Source organism: Erpetoichthys calabaricus, chromosome 2, assembly GCF_900747795.2.
Source record: "Erpetoichthys calabaricus chromosome 2, fErpCal1.3, whole genome shotgun sequence".
In the NCBI taxonomy this organism is placed as follows: Eukaryota; Metazoa; Chordata; class Cladistia; order Polypteriformes; family Polypteridae; genus Erpetoichthys; species Erpetoichthys calabaricus.
The window spans coordinates 39241489-39261732 of NC_041395.2; the positions used below are offsets into that span (position 1 = coordinate 39241489).

The following is a 20244-nucleotide window of genomic DNA, read 5'->3' on the forward strand; positions in this document are numbered from 1 at the left end:
TTATGTTTTGTGCTGTCCTTCATATTTTGTCTGCTTATGATTCATATATCTCTTATTTGTGGCAGGGCCACTTAATACCAGGGGCGTACAAGTTTGATGCCCTGATTACCACCTTTGAGATGGTATTGTCTGATTGTCCTGAGCTAAGAGAGATTGAGTGGAGGTGTGTTATCATTGATGAAGCTCATAGGCTGAAGAACAGAAATTGCAAACTACTTGACAGTCTTCGACATATGGACTTGGTAAGTGGAGTAACAATAATTACCCTAATTTAATTTTTGATTAATTTCTTTTAAATGTTATTTTTCTCATTAACAATATATATTTTGCATATATTTTACTGGGTGTGTATACCTTATTCACTGTAAATTGGCAAGCTAAGATTGGTTTAGTTTATCTCCTATAACACAGTCAAGCCTTTGCTTATCATTAACAAAAAACTGCCTAGTACACAGGTATAAGTCAGTGGCTTAGGCAGATTTTTACCATTGTCTCAGAAATTTGTTTGCAGCAGGAATGTACAAACAAAACTATTGTTCCACACACTTTCTTAACTTCTTGTGAGATAGCTCAGTGAGGGAGGACTACTACAGACCAGTAACTTTACTACCCATTTTACTAATGTTATTGGCACTGTTCCCAATAAGAATGCACACTGGTGTGGTCTGGATGAGGATCAGCACCTCCAAGTATGAGGTCATTGTTCTCAACAGGTAAAGGGTGGAGTACCCTCTTCAGGTTGGGGAGGAGGTGCTACCTCAAGCAGAGGAGTATTAGTATCTTGATGTTATGTTCACCAGTGAGGGGACAGAGAGATTGACAGGCAGATTGGAATGATGTCAGCAGTTAAGTGGTGATTGTACAGGTTAGTCATGGTGAAAAGAGAGCTTAGCCATACTCATATTGGTATCATTGTTGAGAACTGAGAAACAATCTGGTAGTCATGCACTGAGATTCCCTTGTAGGGGCTGCTTCAGTGACTGAACAGTTGCAGGATTTTAGCAATTATAGTCTTTAAAAGTGACGTTACTTCTATGTAAAATTGTTTTGAGATATAAATCTAGCATTACCTTTAGAAAGTGAAATGAAACCCCCACGTCATTCATAAAATAAATATATTCCCACAACTTTCTGCCTGTTTCTATTATTTAAACTTACAATGCAAAACAACAACATTTATTTATATAGCATGTTTTCATACAAATGATGTAGCTCCAAGTGCTTTGCAAGATTTAGAAAGAAAAAAGAAAAAATATAAAAAACAGACTTCCATGTTCTAACTTCTTATTTATTATAGTAAATTAGAAAACGTAATTCACTGAAAAATGTATACATCTTTTTTATAGTCATACCTTTTGTGAGTGTGAGTCAATTTAAAATTTTATTGTAAAACCTTTTAAATCATTTTCCTTTTTGCAGAAAAATGTGTTCTTTGCATTATTTCATCATTTATGGCTGGTTATTTTAATAACTATCAGTGTCACTCTCCTCAACTCCTCCTTGGTCAGCAACCAATGTCACTATTAAAAAATTTTCTAGGGAAAGTACTGATTATGGAGATGTTGATCTGTTAAAGAATATTCATACTATTTAACACATAATTAATAGGGGTGTGACGAGACGCTTTTCCCACAAGACGAGACAAGACACGAGACTGGGTTCACGAGAACGAGACGAGACTTTTAGACATTTTTTTTAAAGAAATCCTCAATGTTTAAATATATAGCAAAAATAGCCTTTTATTTAACTGAAAAACACAAAATGCAAAAAATGCATGTCCATTTTGAAATCAACTTTATGAAATAAAACTTCTATTTTGATGAATGATATGCAGTAATAACATGTAAACACTGCAAAATATTTTGCCACAAACTGACAGGCAATTAATTGCACAATTAAATTAAATAGTATAAATAAAAATAAATAATAAATAACACAAATATCCCTTTACGTGCTATTAACCATAATTAGTGTAACTATCAAAGTAGTGCTGTCTTAAAACTCAGAGTGCAAAACAATGAACAAAATTTTCTTAAGCATGGAAAAAGAGCTAAGACCTAGGTAATGAGGTAATGACCTATACAGAACAGCCTAAGATATGGTCATGTTCTTTTTTAAGAATATAAGCATGTCTACATTTTTTCACAAGAAATTCGGCATTGACAATGTCGCAGGTATCCAGTGTGTCAATGTTTCGGCATTTTGGCTTATTTCTGGGCTGGTGAGCGCTGCTGCTATAGCAGCCTGCTGCTCCAGGTAACGAACCAGCATATCCAATGATGAATTCCATCGCGTGGTGACGTCCATTATTAATTTGTGCGGTGGCAGTTGTAGCAGCTTCTGCTTAGACGTCAGTACCGCGGCAGCTGTCGAACTCCAGTGAAAAAAAGCAGTTACACGTCTCACCCGCCCGAGCAAACGAGCGACACGCGCAACACCGAGGCCAGCCTGTGTAGCGAGATTTATTGTGTGCGGCTCAAATCCTGCCTCGCGCACAGCCACATCCATATTACGCGCATTGTCTGTTACAATAGCGATGCAATGGTTTGGCTTTTTAAGACCCCACTGTGTGACAGCTTCTTGTAAAACTTCAGCGACGTTTGCCCCTGTGTGTGATTCAAAAAGTGGGCGCGTCTGCAGTACAAAATGTACCATTTCCCAATTACTGTTGATAATGTGGGCTGTAATTGTGATATAGCTCTGTGTACACCTAGAAGTCCGTCAGTAGTTATGGCGATGGTTTCTGCCTCTTTCAGAGCCTGTACAACGTTTACCTTGCACTCCCTGTAGAGGGTCGGGACCACCGTGCGAGTAAAATGTGCGCGTGACGGGATGGCATACTTTGGTTCCAGTGTGTGAATGAGTCGCCGAAATCCCAGATTTTCCACCACAGAAAATGGTTTCATATCGGCTGCAATGAAAACGCCGATGTCTCTTGTTATTGCCGTGGCTCTTGCATTGGATGGTGGAAGTTTAGCTGCAAAGGCATTTGTTATGGTTGTTTGCCCTTTCATGCGAAGTGAATTACTTTCCGTTTTCTTCACAGGCGCAGCTTTTAGTAACGAGCTGTGGTTGTTTTCTAAATGCTTTTGCATAGTGCTTGTGTTAGCAGAGGTGTACGGTATTAATTTCTTACAGTGTTTGCATATTGTCTTTGTCTTGTCTGTCATTTTTTCGCCGTTTCTTATTTCCACAAGGAATCCAAAATGTTGCCACACCAACGATTTAAATGTCGCGGGCGCATCTTCTATCCTTACTTCTCCCTCACACTCCATCATGTCAATAACGCAAGGATATCGTCATGTTCTCGCGAGACCAGACGCATCTCACAAGACAAATCTGATCTCGCGAGATCTCGTACCACGAGATCTCGTCACACTACTTATAATTAACAATAGATCTTTGACTTTCTTCTGTATCTTCTTAACAATAACAATCATTAACAAATTTCTGTATTTGCCTGTCCCTGTCTTTAGCACCAATTAGTGCTGGGAGGTATACCGTTTCATACCGAAAACCGTTTGTTATTTTTGTTATGATATGGATTTTTCTTATACCGCAATACCGGTTTAAATAGCCTAAACAATGTTCGGAACATGGCGCAGTGGGAAACTGTTTAAGGGGGGGTGGGGGGGGCGAACGGACCTTTTTCACTGCTACACCGCTCACGTATGCAATGGAGTACATCTGGGAGGTATATCGTTTCATACTGAAAACCGTTTATTTTTGTTATGATATGGATTTTTCTTATACCGCAATACCGGTTTAAATAGCCTAAACAATGTTCGGAATGTGGCGCATTGTGAAACTGTTTGGGGGGGGGGGAGGGACCTTTTTCACTGCAACACCACTAAACACGTATGCAATGGAGTACATGTGTTAATGGAGGTATTGCGTGGTGAAAATGGACAGAGAACATTCTGAAACTGAAGCTGTAGCAGATGATAAAGTTAAACATGATGACACAGAAGAACTTTTGCCGAAAAAAGGAACTGTGTCTGTTGTCTGGAGATATTTTGGCTTTAAAAGGTTGGATGTGGACCAAACAGCTATTTACTGCAAATGCTGTCGAGCTAAAGTTGTCACCAGAGGCGGCATCACGAGCAATTTGATGCACCACCTTAGTCGCAAACATGCTTTGGAGTACCATGAATGTATGGAACTAATATTGGCACCCTCCATGTCCTCAGGTAAAACTGAAACAGCTAGATGACACTCGAGTCAGACGTCACTTCTAGACGCGTTTGCTAGAGGTACTGCCTACGACAAAAAAAGCAAGTGGTGGATCGAGATAACCAACGCCATTACAATCCATATAGCTAACCTGTCAGTGGACAGAGATTGTTAACATTAACAGAAAGTGTAGTTGGTTTACAAAAAATATTTACTATTTATTCCTTTTCTAAGACATGTTCAGTGCAATACAACTTTTGACAAGCACCTCTGGATATTTTTCTAAGTCTAAATGCCTCTCTGGATGGTTGAAAATATGTTGTCAAAATTATAGTTTTAAGTTGTTTGCAAAATGTGTTCAATTAAAAGGGTTATATATATTTTGACTGCAACTGTCATGCAATGTGATTCCTTCTCTTCATTAGTGCCACCCCCTTGAAAACTATCACTTTATGGGGCCATGCAAACCTGTATTAATACTTGTGTTAACATAAAATTTTTTTTGTACAATGTACAGTTCTCATGACAGTGGAATAGGTTATTCTTAGCTAGTCTTCTGCAGTAATTGCAGTGGAAAATGTGGTTAACATCCACTCATGCATGGGAAAAAAATACCGTGAAACTGGTATAATTTTGAAAAATACAGTGAAATAGAATTTTGGTCATACCGCCCAGCACTAGCACCAACAATCATTTGTGTTCTAGATAAACGACAGACAGCAGTCTTACAGTGTAGCTTATCTGAAGCATAGTGGTACACCTATGCTGTTTATGTTTTGTTAGTTTAAAACTCCTGGGTCTAGCCACCCATGTTAGAGTACAAAGAGAAAATGTGAGTTAGCATCTTAACCCAGATGTAAGCCTTGATGATATTAAAAGCAGATAAAAAAATTCATGTATTGGACAACTTATCAAAGGATTGCATAAAATCAACAATTACAGCCAGGTCAGGTTGGGGAGCATGCACTGGTACAGTGTGTTGCTGCACCCACCACACGACAAAACAATTCGGCATCCCGGTTGGCAACCCCCCAGGCAGACACCGTCCAGTCCCACCCTCTGGAAATGACCATCTATTTGCTGTAGCCAAGTATTACATGGGCATACCCTTGGCCTGTTCCAGCTGCTTGCGTTTTCAACAATGATGGTCCTGCGAACCAGATCACCATCAGGGAATCGCGCCATGTGGCCATAGTGCTGTAACTGATGCTCCCTCACAATGCAGGTAATGTGCCTCATTCAGGATTCCATGAGCAACCGCTGATTTGACACAAAGTCAAACCAGCGGTCCTCAGATTCTCCAAAGAGAGAACAGTACTGAAGGAGTCCAGTCCTCTTCGCCTCAAGTCACTAGATAGCGTCCATGTCTTGCAACCATATAGCAAAACAAGAAGAATCAGAGCTCTTAAAGACTTGGACCTTCGTCCTTTTGCAAAGACATTGGGAACACCGCACACCCATTTCCAGCGACCTCATGACCCCCATGCTGTCCCAGTCCGTCTACTGACTTCATAGGAAGAGTCACCAGAGACATTAATGTCGCTGCCAAGGTAAGTAAACCTCTTGACAAGGTCGGCACTCTTTCCACAAACTGACACACTGCTGATGGCTGTGCCTAAGAGGTCATTAAAGGCCTGGATATTGTTTTTTATCCAGGGCCCTTGCAAGCCCAGCCACTCAGACTCCCTCGCCCAGTGTCTTGAGAACCCCGATCAAAGCCTCCATTGACTCTGTGAAGATCACAGCATCGTCGACAAAGTCAAGATCTGTGAATCTTTCTTAACCAACAGATGCCCCACAGCCACTGGACCCCACGACCTTGCCCAACACCCAGTCCATGCAAGCATTGAACAGAGTAGGAGCAAGAAAGCACCCCTGACAAATCCCAGAATCAACTGGGAAAAACATAGAGGTTCTGCCTCCACTGTGCACAGCACTCACAGTACCAACATATAGGCCAGCCATGATATCCAGCAACTTTGAGGGTATCCTGCAAAGCTACAGGATGTCCCACCTGGCAGCTCCATCAACTGAGTCAAATGCTTTATGAAAATTGACAAAGGCTGCAAAGAAACTCTGCCAATATTTGTGTAAAATCAGACTGGTCCAGTTACTGGTAGGTGAGCAAGTGATGATGGATCCTATTGAGGATGACCCTAACAATGAGCTTACCCAGCACCCAGATCAGTCTCATCCCCCTGTAGTTGCCACGATCTACGTGATCACCCTTTTTTTTCCAGATAGGGATGACAAGTCCCGTTTTTACAGTCAATTGGGATGACACCCGTCTCCCAAATGGAAGCAAAGATTGCTTTCAATGCCAAGAGGACAGCCTTACCACCAGCCTGGAGAAGTTCTCCCTGGATACCACAGATCCCAGCATCTTTTACTACCCTCATCTGGTTCACCATCTGTGCATTTTCAGTGAGATTGGGTGGTTCACAGCTAATCGGAGAATCAGCCTCAAGCACCGTGGACCCAGAGATATCTAATATCCTGGCTGGAGGATGAGCTTTAAACAGCTGCTCAAAGTAGCTAGCCCACCGGTTAAACAGCAGTGTCATCTTTAAGGAACTTTCTATCACCCGCCCCGACTGCGACTCTCCAAGGAACAGATTCAGATGTGCGTAATGCTTCAATTCCTCTGAAAGCAGGATATGGGTCAGTAGACTGTAGATGGTGTATCACTTACTCACAGATCCCTCTAACAAATGCCTCCTTATCTGCCCACCGAGCCCTCACAGCCATCCTTCTCAGTTCCCGGTACAGACTGAAGTGGCCATCAAGCTGTGTTCTGTGACTTATCTTGATGATATCCTGGGTGCCCTGCGAGATGAAATGCCTTTTTCTGGGAACACTGATGACACCAGCACAACTCTGGCAACCTTCAGGGTCTTGTCACAGAAGGTCTCCCACATTACATTAGGATCAGTAGTCACACCCAAATCTGTGAGTTCCTCACACAAACTGTGTGCAAACTCGTTGGAAACAGCCTGGTCTTGGAGTCTTGCCAGGTCCAGCCTCATTTCCCTAGTTGGTGGTAGCCTACTGGGCATAAGCCTCAGAGTAGCAAGAGCAAGTTTGTGGTCAGAATTCACAAACTGGGCACATTTGTAGACCCTGCAGTTTTGTAGGAGCCTCCAGTGTCTGCCCACGAGGATGTGATCGATCTCCTTCATCACACCACCATTATTGGAGTATTAAGTCAAACAATGCAGCTCAAGGCACTAGAACTAGGATCCAGCTTTTGCAAAGCCAAGGAACATGGAGCCACTTTCACCACGGTCGCCAGACTAATGGGGACTGACACAATCCTCGTGGCCAGCCGTGTCGGTGCCAGTGGTCACATTGAAGTCACCCATGACCAGATGAGTGTCACCTCGCGGGCACCCATCAACCACCAAGCGAAGATGAGAATAAAATGTCTCCTTCACTGAGATATTACTCACCACAGTCAGAGCATACACTGAGACAACAGACAAGACACCCAGAGAGTGCCTTGATCTGAGTCTCATAATACACTCATTGAAAGGAGTGATGTCGGACACCATCGGGAGGAGCCAATCTGCCACAGCAATAGCTACTCCTTGAGTTTGACAGCCATCAGAGTAACCAGACGAATATATGGTGTACCCACCTACAGAGATCTGGCCAGTCTCAGATCTGTGCACCTCAGAGAGTGCCGCCACTGAAATGCGGTGTTTACAAAGCTCCTCTGACAGCAGAGGAAGATTATCATCATGATGGAGAGATGAGACGTTCCATACGCCTACCCAGATGGGCCGCCTCAAGTTGGGACCCGAGTGCTGCAGTGCAGCAGGCAATGTCTCTGCACCACACCAGTTCAGATCCCCAACATTCCTCTACCCCATCAGCTCCCCAACAGTTTTGATTCTTCCGAGGATGAGGCTTCTGAGATCTTTTCCCCCATCCCGTTCATAATGTGAGCAGCCTTCCTATGGGTGGCTGCAGCAGAGCTACTCCCACGGAGAGCAGAAAGGAGTCCTGTCTGTCATCTCAGAGCTGTGTGAAGTTTTTTTTTTTTGTTTTTTTTTTTTTTTAATGAACTCCCATGATTTTCCTGTAGATTAGAGGGCTGTTTGCAGGGCCGGATGTAGTTTTAACATCTTACCCAGGACACTTACAGCAACCAGTCTAAAATCATTCTAGACTTTTTGGATATACAGATTTTGAGGTTGGAACTACAGTGGTCTTTAATTGTACAATTGTATCTGTTGTAAATTTATAGTCATCTGAAATATTAAATACAGTGTTGAACAGACTTGTTTTGTGCAGGACTGAAGCAGGAATCTACAGGTTTACTGGGCCAAGCTTTCCCTACCATTAATCTGTTGGAGAACTTTCTTGACATAATCTCTGCAAAATAATGAATAGTATTAATTGATTTTTGAACCAGCTGATAATCAGATCTAGTTCCTGCTGTTTTGATTAATTTACTACTTTTACAATGAATGCTGGGTATCATGTTTACCATTCCATGATATATCCAGGTTCTCACATTTCACAGATCAATGTCAGACCTATCATAGCTTCATCTTTATACACTTGATTTACTGTTTCACCTATTTCATTTAATTATGTCTGTTTAGTAGTGATTTTTAATCTTTGGTGATCCCTGGCTGGTTGTTAGGGTACAGTTTGCCTCATTGATTATAGTAATTTTACATATACCTGCTTACGGTGTCCATCAGTTTGTTGTTGTCAGTTCGTTACTCTTGTAAAGATGGTGCACTTAGTGCTTTTAAACAATCCTCTAGGCACTGACCAGACTCTTCATGCCAGAATTTGATTTATTTAAATACAAGTTTTTTCTGTTAACTCTGTTTTTTCTCTGTCAAATTTACAGCAATTAAACAAGCACATTTATGATGTAATAATTCCACTAGTGGTTTGGATCTAAATTTTGGATTGCATTTAGTATTCTGTATCACTGATCAAAGACCCTATTGGGATGAGTTAGGCAAGTGACATACAGTAATCCCTCGCTATATCGCGCTTCGCCTTTCGCGGCTTCACTCCATCGCGGATTTTATATGTAAGCATATTTAAATATATATCGCGGATTTTTTGCTGGTTCGCGGATTTCTGCGGACAATGGGTCTTTTAATTTCTGGTACATGCTTCCTCAGTTGGTTTGCCCAGTTGATTTCATACAAGGGACGCTATTGGCAGATGGCTGAGAAGCTACCCAACTTACTTTTCTTTCTCTCTCTCTTGCGCTGACTTTCTCTGATCCTGACGTAGGGGGATTGAGCAGGGGGGCTGTTTGCACGCCTAGACGATACGGACGCTCGTCTAAAAATGCTGAAAGATTATCTTCACGTTGCTACCTTCTGTGCAGCTGCTTCCTGAAGCGACATGCTGCACGGTGCTTCGCATACTTAAAAGCTCAAAGGGCACGTATTGATTTTTGCTTGTTTGTTTTTCTCTGTCTCTCTCTCTCTCTGCTCCTGATGGAGGGGGTGTGAGCTACCGCCTTCAACAGCTTTGTGCCGCGGTGCTTCGCATACTTAAAAGCCAAACAGCCCTATTGATTTGTTTGCTTTTCTCTATCTCTCTGACATTATCTGCTCCTGACGCGCACTCCTTTGAAGAGGAAGATATGTTTGCATTCTTTTAATTGTGAGACTGAACTGTCATCTCTGTCTTGTCATGGAGCACAGTTTAAACTTTTGAAAAAGAGACAAATGTTTGTTTGCAGTGTTTGAATAACGTTCCTGTCTCTCTACAACCTCCTGTGTTTCTGCGCAAATCTGTGACCCAAGCATGACAATATAAAAATAACCATATAAACATATGGTTTCTACTTCGCGGATTTTCTTATTTCGAGGGTGGCTCTGGAGCGCAACCCCCGCGATGGAGGAGGGATTACTGTACTCATAAAATTAATGACTTCATTCTCCAGGAGAGACTGGTTAAAATATCATCACGAAATAGTGAATTAATTTTCATTATCACTGTGGAGATCATGTCGGCTAGTTGACTTTCCAGTGATGTCAATGTGAATATAAATGAATGTAAAAGATTTTTGAAAACAGTCTGTAAATATGTGCACAATCTTTCTCAGCCTATCACTGATACACATTTTTTTTATTTATATAAAGGTAGATACCCTGTAGTGTGGCTTATTGATAATGCAGTGTCTATATACTGTAAATACTAATATGTGTCTTGTACTAATATTCCTCCTCATGTTTTGTTTTTTATGGAATGTAGAAGGAAACACTTGCATGTATTCTCTAATTTCATAGGAACATAAAATTCTCCTGACTGGAACCCCTCTGCAGAATACAGTTGAAGAACTTTTCAGTTTGCTGCACTTCCTTGAGCCTTCACAGTTCCCATCAGAGTCTGAGTTTCTGAAAGATTTTGGGGATCTGAAGACAGAGGAACAGGTATATGTAAACTGAATTATATGACTCTATCAGGGGTGGGCAAAAGTATGTTTACACTTGTTTGTATGGGAAAAGAGATACAGGTTTACAATAGCTTTATTATTTATTAACATAAAAGAATGGCACAGTGCACTTAGGTACAATCTCGTAAGTGCTCAAATTGCTGGCCTTGTGTACTCACAACTGTAAACATACTTTTGCACACCAAGGATTATATCATAAATGTTCTTTGATTTTTCTCTACACTGCAGCTACTGTAAAGTTTTAAAATCATCATCATCATTGTCCATATTAATTGTGCTTGCTTCCATTTTTTTTTGGTTTTTCTTTAATATTTGTCATGATTTTATTTTTCTTTCAGGTTCAAAAATTGCAGGCCATCTTGAAGCCAATGATGCTCAGACGTTTGAAGGAAGATGTAGAGAAGAACCTTGCTCCAAAACAAGAAACAATTATAGAAGTTGAACTCACTATCATTCAAAAGAAATATTATCGAGCCATTTTAGAAAAGAATTTCACCTTCTTAACAAAAGGGGCAGGTCAGACAAACAATGTTCCCAACCTTCTAAACACCATGATGGAGCTTCGCAAGTGCTGCAACCATCCCTATCTCATAAATGGTAAGAGATGTTACTCAGCTGAAACTTCGGAGTCTTTAAACTCTCTGAGCTGTTTTAAATAAAATCTGTTTTATCTCCAGGTGCAGAGGAAAAGATTATCTCGGAGCTGCGAGAAGTTTATGATCCACTAGCGCCAGATTTCCACCTGAATGCTATGGTACGCTCAGCGGGCAAGTTGGTTCTAATTGATAAACTGCTGCCAAAGTTAAAGGCTGGAGGACACAAGGTCCTCATTTTTTCTCAGATGGTGCGTTGCCTTGATATACTGGAGGACTACCTCATTCAAAAACGGTAAGCAATAAATAAAACATGAATATTCTTATAACTGGAGGGCATTCTATATTTGCTACAACTGAATCAGTTAAAAGTGAATTAGATTTAGTTGCATTTTCTATTTCCTTTCAGGTATTTGTATGAGCGCATTGATGGCCGTGTGCGTGGAAACCTGCGTCAAGCAGCAATTGACAGATTCAGTAAGCCTGACTCTGACCGTTTTGTGTTTCTGCTGTGCACACGTGCAGGAGGCCTTGGAATTAATTTGACTGCTGCTGATACTTGTATTATCTTTGATTCAGACTGGAACCCACAAAATGATCTTCAGGTTTGTGTTATGCTTGTAGTTGTGTTTAGTTTGTTCATATTTTAATTTCTCTGCTCAATGTTGTTCCTTTTTTTTTCTTACCTTTTTTAGGCCCAAGCTCGATGTCATAGGATTGGTCAGTCAAAGGAAGTTAAGGTTTATCGTCTGATCACGAGAAATTCTTATGAGAGAGAAATGTTTGATAAAGCCAGCTTGAAGCTAGGCCTTGACAAAGCTGTGCTTCAGTCGATGAGTGGCAAGGAGAACAGTGTTAATGGGGTAGGTAATTTTGCTCTGAGAAATGCCTTCGGTGGAAACAGTGTTGTTTATGGTTTTGTTCTGGCCCTTTTAAGGTTTAGTTTGGTATTATTGAAGTTAACATTGGAAAAAATATTTTTTCTCAGAAAGCAATACCTGTTCTATTTCCAGCTCACACCTATTACGGATATTCAAAGTTAAAAGTAAGGTAGAGGTAGTGAGGTAATTGTGACTGGAACCAGAAATAGTGTCTTTGAGACCGGACGTGACATCATCGGGGTCATGACTGAAAGTTCCGTCATCGGGATCGTGACCAGAACTGATGTCATTGAGGCCAGGCAGAATTTCCCTTAATTGGTCTGCAGTGGAAAGAGAGAAAGGGTTAATGCACTTCGCCACCTCCAGGTCTGGCATGGAATTACCCTCATTCAAGCCCTTTAGCTGCCTTAAGCTTAAGCTGCCTTTAGATTCTTCTTATTACTTTTGTACTCGAACACATTGTTGGTATAAGTGATAATTTGTTTAAATTATCGCCAAAGTGGAATAATCACTGTAAAAGGGAAGAAAGATGGTATTATCCAAGTATAGCAATGAGGATGCCCAGAACTTTTTTCAGTTTTGCAAAATCGAATGTTTTTTTTTTTTCTTTTTCCAAAATTGTTTAGTTAAGCAATTTAGTGTGCTCAATCTCAAAGTCTATTACATTGTCACTTTGTAATAGATATACTGTATCCTAAATGTGTATGGTAAATGTTAAGGCTTTGTTTCATGTGTATGTGGCCAGCCTGCTACATCGGTTAATAATGTTTCCTCACAGTCATGGTGATTATTAATTTGCAATATAAATTTGCATTCTAAACTGAAGCATATTTTATAAATTTAAAAAATAACTATGCTGTTCTTGTATCTTACTATAGAGCATATGGGTACTGGGGTCCTGGCATGAAAAAAAGCATTACAATTTTCCACATACTGTACATTCACTTTTCAAACCAAAACTCTTATTGACCATTATTCCACATTTTGATATTGCACACAAAAGAGCCTATCCCGTATCATTTTAAGAATGGAGGGAAAAAGCAAAATGCAAAACATTTTTGTGTGATGCGGCCAATTTAAAAGGAGGCTTCTCTGCTCAGTTAGTTTTTGGCAGTCATTCATGCCCAGAGGTATGAGTTCACCACAGAAAGTCCTCTCTAAGGACTGCTGTTGATGTTATTGAATGTTGATGTCCAGAGGTGATTTGCTGTCTCCGTTACCTAGACAACTAGATAATAAGTTTAAAAATATTCACAAGATTGCTCACATTCTTTCAGTATAAGTAAGCTTATTTCTTTATTTCACAATGGTATTGCTTGCTGCCGCCAGTGTGATAATGCACATGTGCACTGCAGTGGACTAAGAGGAGATAGATGAGCATGTGTGTTGCATGCAATCAAGTGATGAGAACTGAACAGACATTATAAGCAAACATTTATTTTTACTCAGGTTGAGGTTTAGTTTGGATATTTTAGCTTAGGCAGAGTGGTAGTGCAGAGCTGTCATGCCTGCCTTGGAGTGCCACGTTCTGTTTGGAATTTGTAGGTTCTCCCTGCGTATTTATGGATTAATTGGTCTTAGTAAGTGTCAGTGAGCTTATTCACTCAAACGTTGCCTGCAGTTCTTTTATTACCATATCCTCTACAGCAGTGGTCCCCAACCTTCTTGACAGCAAGGACCACTTTATTAGATGCAAATTTTTCCACGGACCCGGTGGGGGCTAAGGCAGTTTTATACACAATTTACGTAACATTTCTATTATTATTAAGTTATTAAGCAGTTCGCATACGTTTGCGACCCGAGATTTTTCTTCTTTTTTTTGCATATAACAAAGACATATGCTTTGCATTTGCCATTCCAACAGATTGCACATCACAAACATTAACACTGTTATCGTTTTTTTCGTGTCTGCCGTTTCTATAATAGGGTGACAATGAGTTAAATTCCAATGGATGTTTTTCAAATTTGACAAGCAATAAGCAAAAGGTATCACTAAAAACCACAGAAAACAAAAACAGCATAAAAAAAAAAAAAAAAAAGTACGAGGAAAGTTCGAAGAAAGAATTTTTTTTACAATGTTTCTGTTTCGGGATCATTGTGTGAATGTGTACAACTGAGCTGCGACCACAGATCTAATCGCTCTGTGGATGATTCATTCAAGCATTTCAAGGTCACTTCATTGTAATGAAAGCATCTGCTGAATGTACTTCGTAGTAACGCGATTTCTATAGTCTCGTGTCATATGGAGAAACTGTCAGGACCATAAGAATACTTTGTTGTAATACTCTCTCACCTCAGTCTCTCTCCTCTCTCTGTGCCGCTGCAAAGCCCCGCCCGCCAAGCGTTCTGAAAAGTCTGAGTGAGTCTCCGTTGCCGGCAGTTCTCTCGCGGCCCGGCTGTCAGACTGCTGCGGCCCGGTAGTGGGTCACGAACCGGTGATTGGGGACCCCTGCTCTACAGGAACGACTTATTATGCATTAAAAAATTCCAATAAATGGCACATCGTTTTAGATTGTAAAACAAATTGACATTCATTTCCAGTTGTATTGGTATGAATATTAGATAGTAATGACTGAAAAAAATACAACCTGTGCAGAACTCTAGCTTAGGTTAGTATGTTTTAAAGGCAAACATGATCTGGAGAACAGGTTTAGTATAATTTTAAACATCCATTCAAATTATCAAAGAAAAATGAATCTGAGTTCATGGTAGTTTTAGCTAGCTATCTCTAGGGCTGAAAGGTATGAGGAAACTAGTGCTGGGTGGTATACCGGCTCATACCGAAAACCGTTTTTTATTTTTTTTTATGATATGGATTGTTCTTGTACCGCAACACCTGTTTAAATTGCCTAAACGATGTTCAGAACGTGGCGCAGCGGGAAACTGTTCAACTGGGGACCTATTCACTGCTACACCGCTAAACACAGATTTGTTGCACTAGGGCTCTTTTTCACTGCTACACCACCAAATAGTGGGCGGTAGCATAGGAATGCTGCGTGGTGAAAATGGACAGAGAGCCTGGAGATACTTTAGTTTTAAAAGGTCAGATGTGTAAATACTGTTTCTATACTACTGGATAATACTGCAAGCCAAGTTGTACTTGTTTTATTTGTTTTCAATACAGTGTAATGTATCTGGGTACTGTGTAATAGTGTGACGACATGTTTTCAAACCCCGTCATAAGTTATATAGCACATTAAATGCTTTGTGTTAAGTGATTCTTAAACTGACTTCTTCTTGCACTAAGAGGAGGCGCCGGCAGCGATCGCCGCACAGAATACATTCACTTCATGATCTTCCTTCTCTCTGGACATTTAGAATGCTAAAATAAATACTTAATATAATTTTCATGGTGAAATGCATTAAAGCATGCATTAATCATATGGGGGCACGGCGGCGTGCCTGCCTTGCATTTGCATGTTTTTCTGCTGGGTTTACTCGGCGCTTCAGTTTCCTTTCAAAGTCATGTAGGATGTGGGGTTTTGTTGTGCTATATTGACCCTGCTAGTGTATGTTTTGCTTGTATTCATCCTTCGATGTGCTGGCGACTCGTTCAGAGATGGGCGCAACTCTGAATGAATGGCATAATTAAACATGTATAACGAAGATATTTTTAAAGTTCTGAACACTCCGTGGGCTAAGTTTATAACTAGTTTTAATTTCACAAAGACGTTTATCGTGTGGTGATTGGTTATGTGGAGAAAGAAAAAGGACGGATAGGAACTGGGGTTTTAGTACGTCAGATAGAGACAGCACACGTGCAGTGAAGAAAGCCCGCTCAGAAGAACATGCATTGAATTCTGTGTTCGTGTCTCCGACCACCAGATCACAAACCCAACATTTACACAATATTTAAGTTAAACCTGTGCGATACCCATTCATACATCCAGTTTTTTGGAGCCTCGTCACACCTGCCATAAAGGTCTCTACACTGAACGTACACACCTGGGGACCCCTTATTGCCAGGGAGCAGCACTACCGCCTCACGACCGTGCTTGTTTAATACCTGCTTTAATGCATTTCATCATGAAAATGATATCAAGTATTTATCTTAGCATTCTAAATTTTTAGAGAGCAGGAATACCATGAAATGAATGGATTCTGTGCGGTGATTGCTGCCTCCTCTTAGTGCATAGGAAGTCAGTTTAAGAAGTGTAGTGATTAACAACTGGGTCGGGGAACACAACACAAAGCATTTAATGTGCTGCATTAACTTATGACGGGGTTTGAGAAAATCAAGTAAATTAAACATTGATTTTAGGATGAAGTTTAGTTTATGACATTCTACTTTAATTATGAAGTAAACTATGAAAATAAAGTGGAAATGTTGACTTTAATTTTGACATAAGCGTCAAAATTAAAGTGGAAATGTCGAGAATAAAGTCAGCATGTCGACTTTATTCTTGACATATACCGGTAGTTTGTTTTTTTTTCTTCCCTCTTTACTGTATTTTTTTTTGTTCACCGTGGCCCTAATGCACTTCCGTAGGGCTATACCACGAATAGCATTATACAGTAAATGCAAGTTGCAGTTATTTTATTTATGTATATAGCTTAGCTTGAAGCAAGGTCCATATTAATGCAGTTTGCCTAAATGATGGTACAGTTGGTAAGGATGTCATCACAAAGTTGTACTTGTTTTATTTTATTTTATTTTAATTTGGTGAATACTGTGTAATGCACCTGGGCTTGAAGTCTTGAAGTAATAGTGCAGCTATCAGTAATAATACTATTATTTATTTTATTGTTATTATTTATTAGTTTAAATATTATGCAGTTTATTGATGGTAAAGTTGTTGAAAAAGTCATTTAACGTGTCAGTGGACAGAGATAGTTAACATTAACAAAGTGTAGTTGGTTCACAAAAAATATTTACTATTTATTACTTTTCTAAGACATGTTCAGTACAATACAAGTTTTGACAAGCACCTCTGGATATTTTACTAAGTCTAAATGCCTCTTTGGATGGTTGAAAATATGTTGTCAAAATCATAGTTTAAGTTTTTGCAAAATTTGTTCAATAAAAAGGTTCTATATTTTGACTGCAACTGTCATGCAATGTGATTCCTCCTCTTCATTAGTGTCACCCCCTTGAAAACTATCACTTTATGGGGCCATGCAAACCTGTATTAATACTTGTGTGCACATTAAAATGTTTTTTTGCACAATGTACAATTCTCATAACAGTGGAATAGGTTATTCTTGGCCAGTCTACTGCAGTAATTGCAGTGGAAAATGTGGTTAACATTCAATCATGCATGGGGAAATAAATACCGTTCAATACCGTGAAACCGGGATAATTTAGAAAAATACAGTGATATAGAATTTTGGTCATACCGCCCACCCCTAGAGGAAACTAATTCAGATATGATTTTGGGGGAAGGGGAATCTACCAACATTAAACTGATTTAGAATTGAATTTGTGTGTTCTGTCAATTTTGCTATGAATCCAATTAATAAATCTATTCCAATGTTTTTGTGTAAAAAATGCAAAAATCTTAAGAATACATTTGTAGTTTTTTGTCTTTTAAATAATGTGCTATAATTCAGAGTATACTACTTACACATCTGTCTGCTCATTTTCTTCTGAAAGATCCAACAATTCTCCAAGAAAGAAATTGAAGACCTGCTGAGAAAGGGAGCATATGCAGCCATTATGGATGAGGAAGATGAAGGAAACAAGTTCTGTGAGGAAGATATTGACCAGATTTTGCAGCGCAGAACTACCACCATAACCATTGAATCTGAGGGGAAAGGCTCCACGTTTGCTAAGGTGAAGTGTCTTTGAAGAATTAACACCTGAGTATAAAATTTATACCACATTGAAAATGGTTAAACTTTGTGTTCATTTGATATAAAATAGTTTAGAATTTCATCTACCATTGTGTGTAAACAGCTTGATGGCTAAATTATTTTAGGAAGGAGTGCAATTTTCAGGCAGAAAAAAGTTAATTTGTCTAAGATAGTAAAAACATTACATTTATAGAAATTGAGTCAGTGAGTTCATGTAGTAAAGTAAAACTGCTGCGTAAGTAACAAGCCAGCCATGAAAACTGTTGCATCAAAATTAAATTTGTTGTGTCATTTTTATAGGAAGAATAAATAGGCTTGTAAAAGAGTAAATAATTAGCTGGATGTTCTTCAATGTGAACTACACAATCATAAATAAATGAACTTAGTCGGAATGCAACTTAACAAGGCGTCTCTGAGAATTTAGTTAAGATACAAGCAAGCCAGGATATCGGCAAAATTGACAGTGTAGTGTACAGTACACCAGGTTCTAATTTGAAGTTCATTTTTTGAACTCCTTTACTTGCTCACTCAGACATTCTAACTAGTTAGGAACTTTAGAAACTGGACACAAACATAGGACATATACATTAGCAGATTGTCATAATTATATTGAAAGTTAACTAGCAAGTTAATAAAAACAAAAAAATAACCACAAATCAGTGGTAGGTTATTACATCTGAAGGAGAGAGATGGTATAAACAAGAAAAGATCTTTTGCTTTAAACATCTTAAAGCTGCTCAATAGCAGAGATATCTTGGCTATTTAGTGAAGAATTGAACTAGCCTGACAGGCCGTATATTAATAACTTTCTGCAGACAACCAGCATATTCCTAATGGGGGTTCTAGTCAGTGATTATTTCATGGTAAAATATGGAGGATGAACAAACTAACATTTTTGCCTGTTCTGTACTTGGCTTGTGATTTAAACACGTGACATTGCAGCAATTGATAATTACCCGGCACTGATCACTATGTCTCAAATCTTAGGGTAGCTTTAGCTTTTGCTAGCTTTGCCAGTAAAGAAAGTGATACTAGGGTGAATGTAAATCTTCATGCTCTTCGCATGCTCTCCTATTATGTAAAGTACTTTAACCAGAAATGGAAAAGCACTCTTTGATATTGATTCTGATCAGGCAGTAAAAGTGTAAAGGTAAAATGACAGAAAGTTGACTCAAGTAAAAATAATTTATACACAATATGGGAGTATTATGAAAATCTCTTGTGTTTCCTCCTGTAACATAAGCAGACTAACATAAGAGCATAGATATAGTGTTCTAAGGTCAGTTCTAGTGGAAGAACTGCAAAAGGCCTATATGAATTCAAGCATTTGATTGTTTATAAGCTGCGGTGGGCTGGCACCCTGCCCGGGGTTTGTTTCCTACCTTGCACCCTGTGTTGGCTGGGATTGGCTCCAGCAGACCCCCCATGACCCTGTAGTTAGGATATAGCGGGTTGGGTAATGGATGGATGGATTGTTTATAAGCTGCAACTTATACAGTGGAACCTCGGTTCACGACCATAATTCGTTCCAAAACTCTGGTCGTGAACCGAAGCGATTTCCCCCATAGGATTGTATGTAAATACAATTAATCCGTTCCAGACCATACGAACTGTATGTAAATATATATATTTTTTTTTTAAAGTTTTTAAGCACAAATATAGTTAGTTAAACCATAGAATGCACAGCGTAATAGTAAGCTAAATGTAAAAACATTGAATAACACTGAGAAAACCTTGAACAACAGAGAAAACTAACATTGCAAGAGTTCGTGCTATACTGTAGCCTTATGACCCGATCGCTGTAAACACTTTTGTTTTTTTTTTGAGTTTTAAGCACAGGGAAAAAAATGAACATTTGAACAAACCCGAACTTTATTTAAAAACCAACCATAAACTACCAAGAAAGTAACATTGCAGGAGTTCACGCTAATAGCCTTACAATCCGATTGCTGTGTAAACTTTTTTTTAATGAGTTTCAAGCACAGGGAAAAAAATGAACATTTGAAAAAAGAGAAAAGTAACATTGCAACAATTCACGCTACGAACCGAAAAATGAACATTTCAAAAATCCGTAATACAAAAACTAACCATAAACCACCGAGAACACTAACCTTGCATGAGTTGAGTTCTGGCATGAAGTGAGGAGGAACTGGGTGGAGAACAATCCGGTCTCGTCGCAGTTGAAGACTTGTTACGGGATGTAGCCTTCGTCCTCCACTAATTTTGTGAAATTTATCATGAATTCTTTCGCAGCTTCAGCGTTGGTACTAGCAGCCTCTCCATGCCTTACCACACTATGAATGCCACTTCTCTTGCGAAACTTTTCAAACCATCCTCTACTGGCTTTAAATTCCTCACTTTCGCC

The 20244-nt window shown here is 39.5% G+C and overlaps 1 protein-coding gene across 1 annotated transcript in view; it reads left to right on the top strand.

The window, feature by feature from the left end:
* Positions 1–20244, top strand: part of chd8 (chromodomain helicase DNA binding protein 8) — a 154526-nt gene that overhangs the window by 72080 nt on the left and 62202 nt on the right. Inside the window, exons 15-21 of the mRNA XM_028793628.2 lie at positions 66–242; positions 10446–10589; positions 10951–11209; positions 11290–11500; positions 11615–11810; positions 11901–12068; positions 17680–17859. Of these exons, the coding sequence (XP_028649461.1) occupies positions 66–242; positions 10446–10589; positions 10951–11209; positions 11290–11500; positions 11615–11810; positions 11901–12068; positions 17680–17859 (1335 nt within the window). The remainder of the gene's footprint in view (positions 1–65; positions 243–10445; positions 10590–10950; positions 11210–11289; positions 11501–11614; positions 11811–11900; positions 12069–17679; positions 17860–20244) is intronic.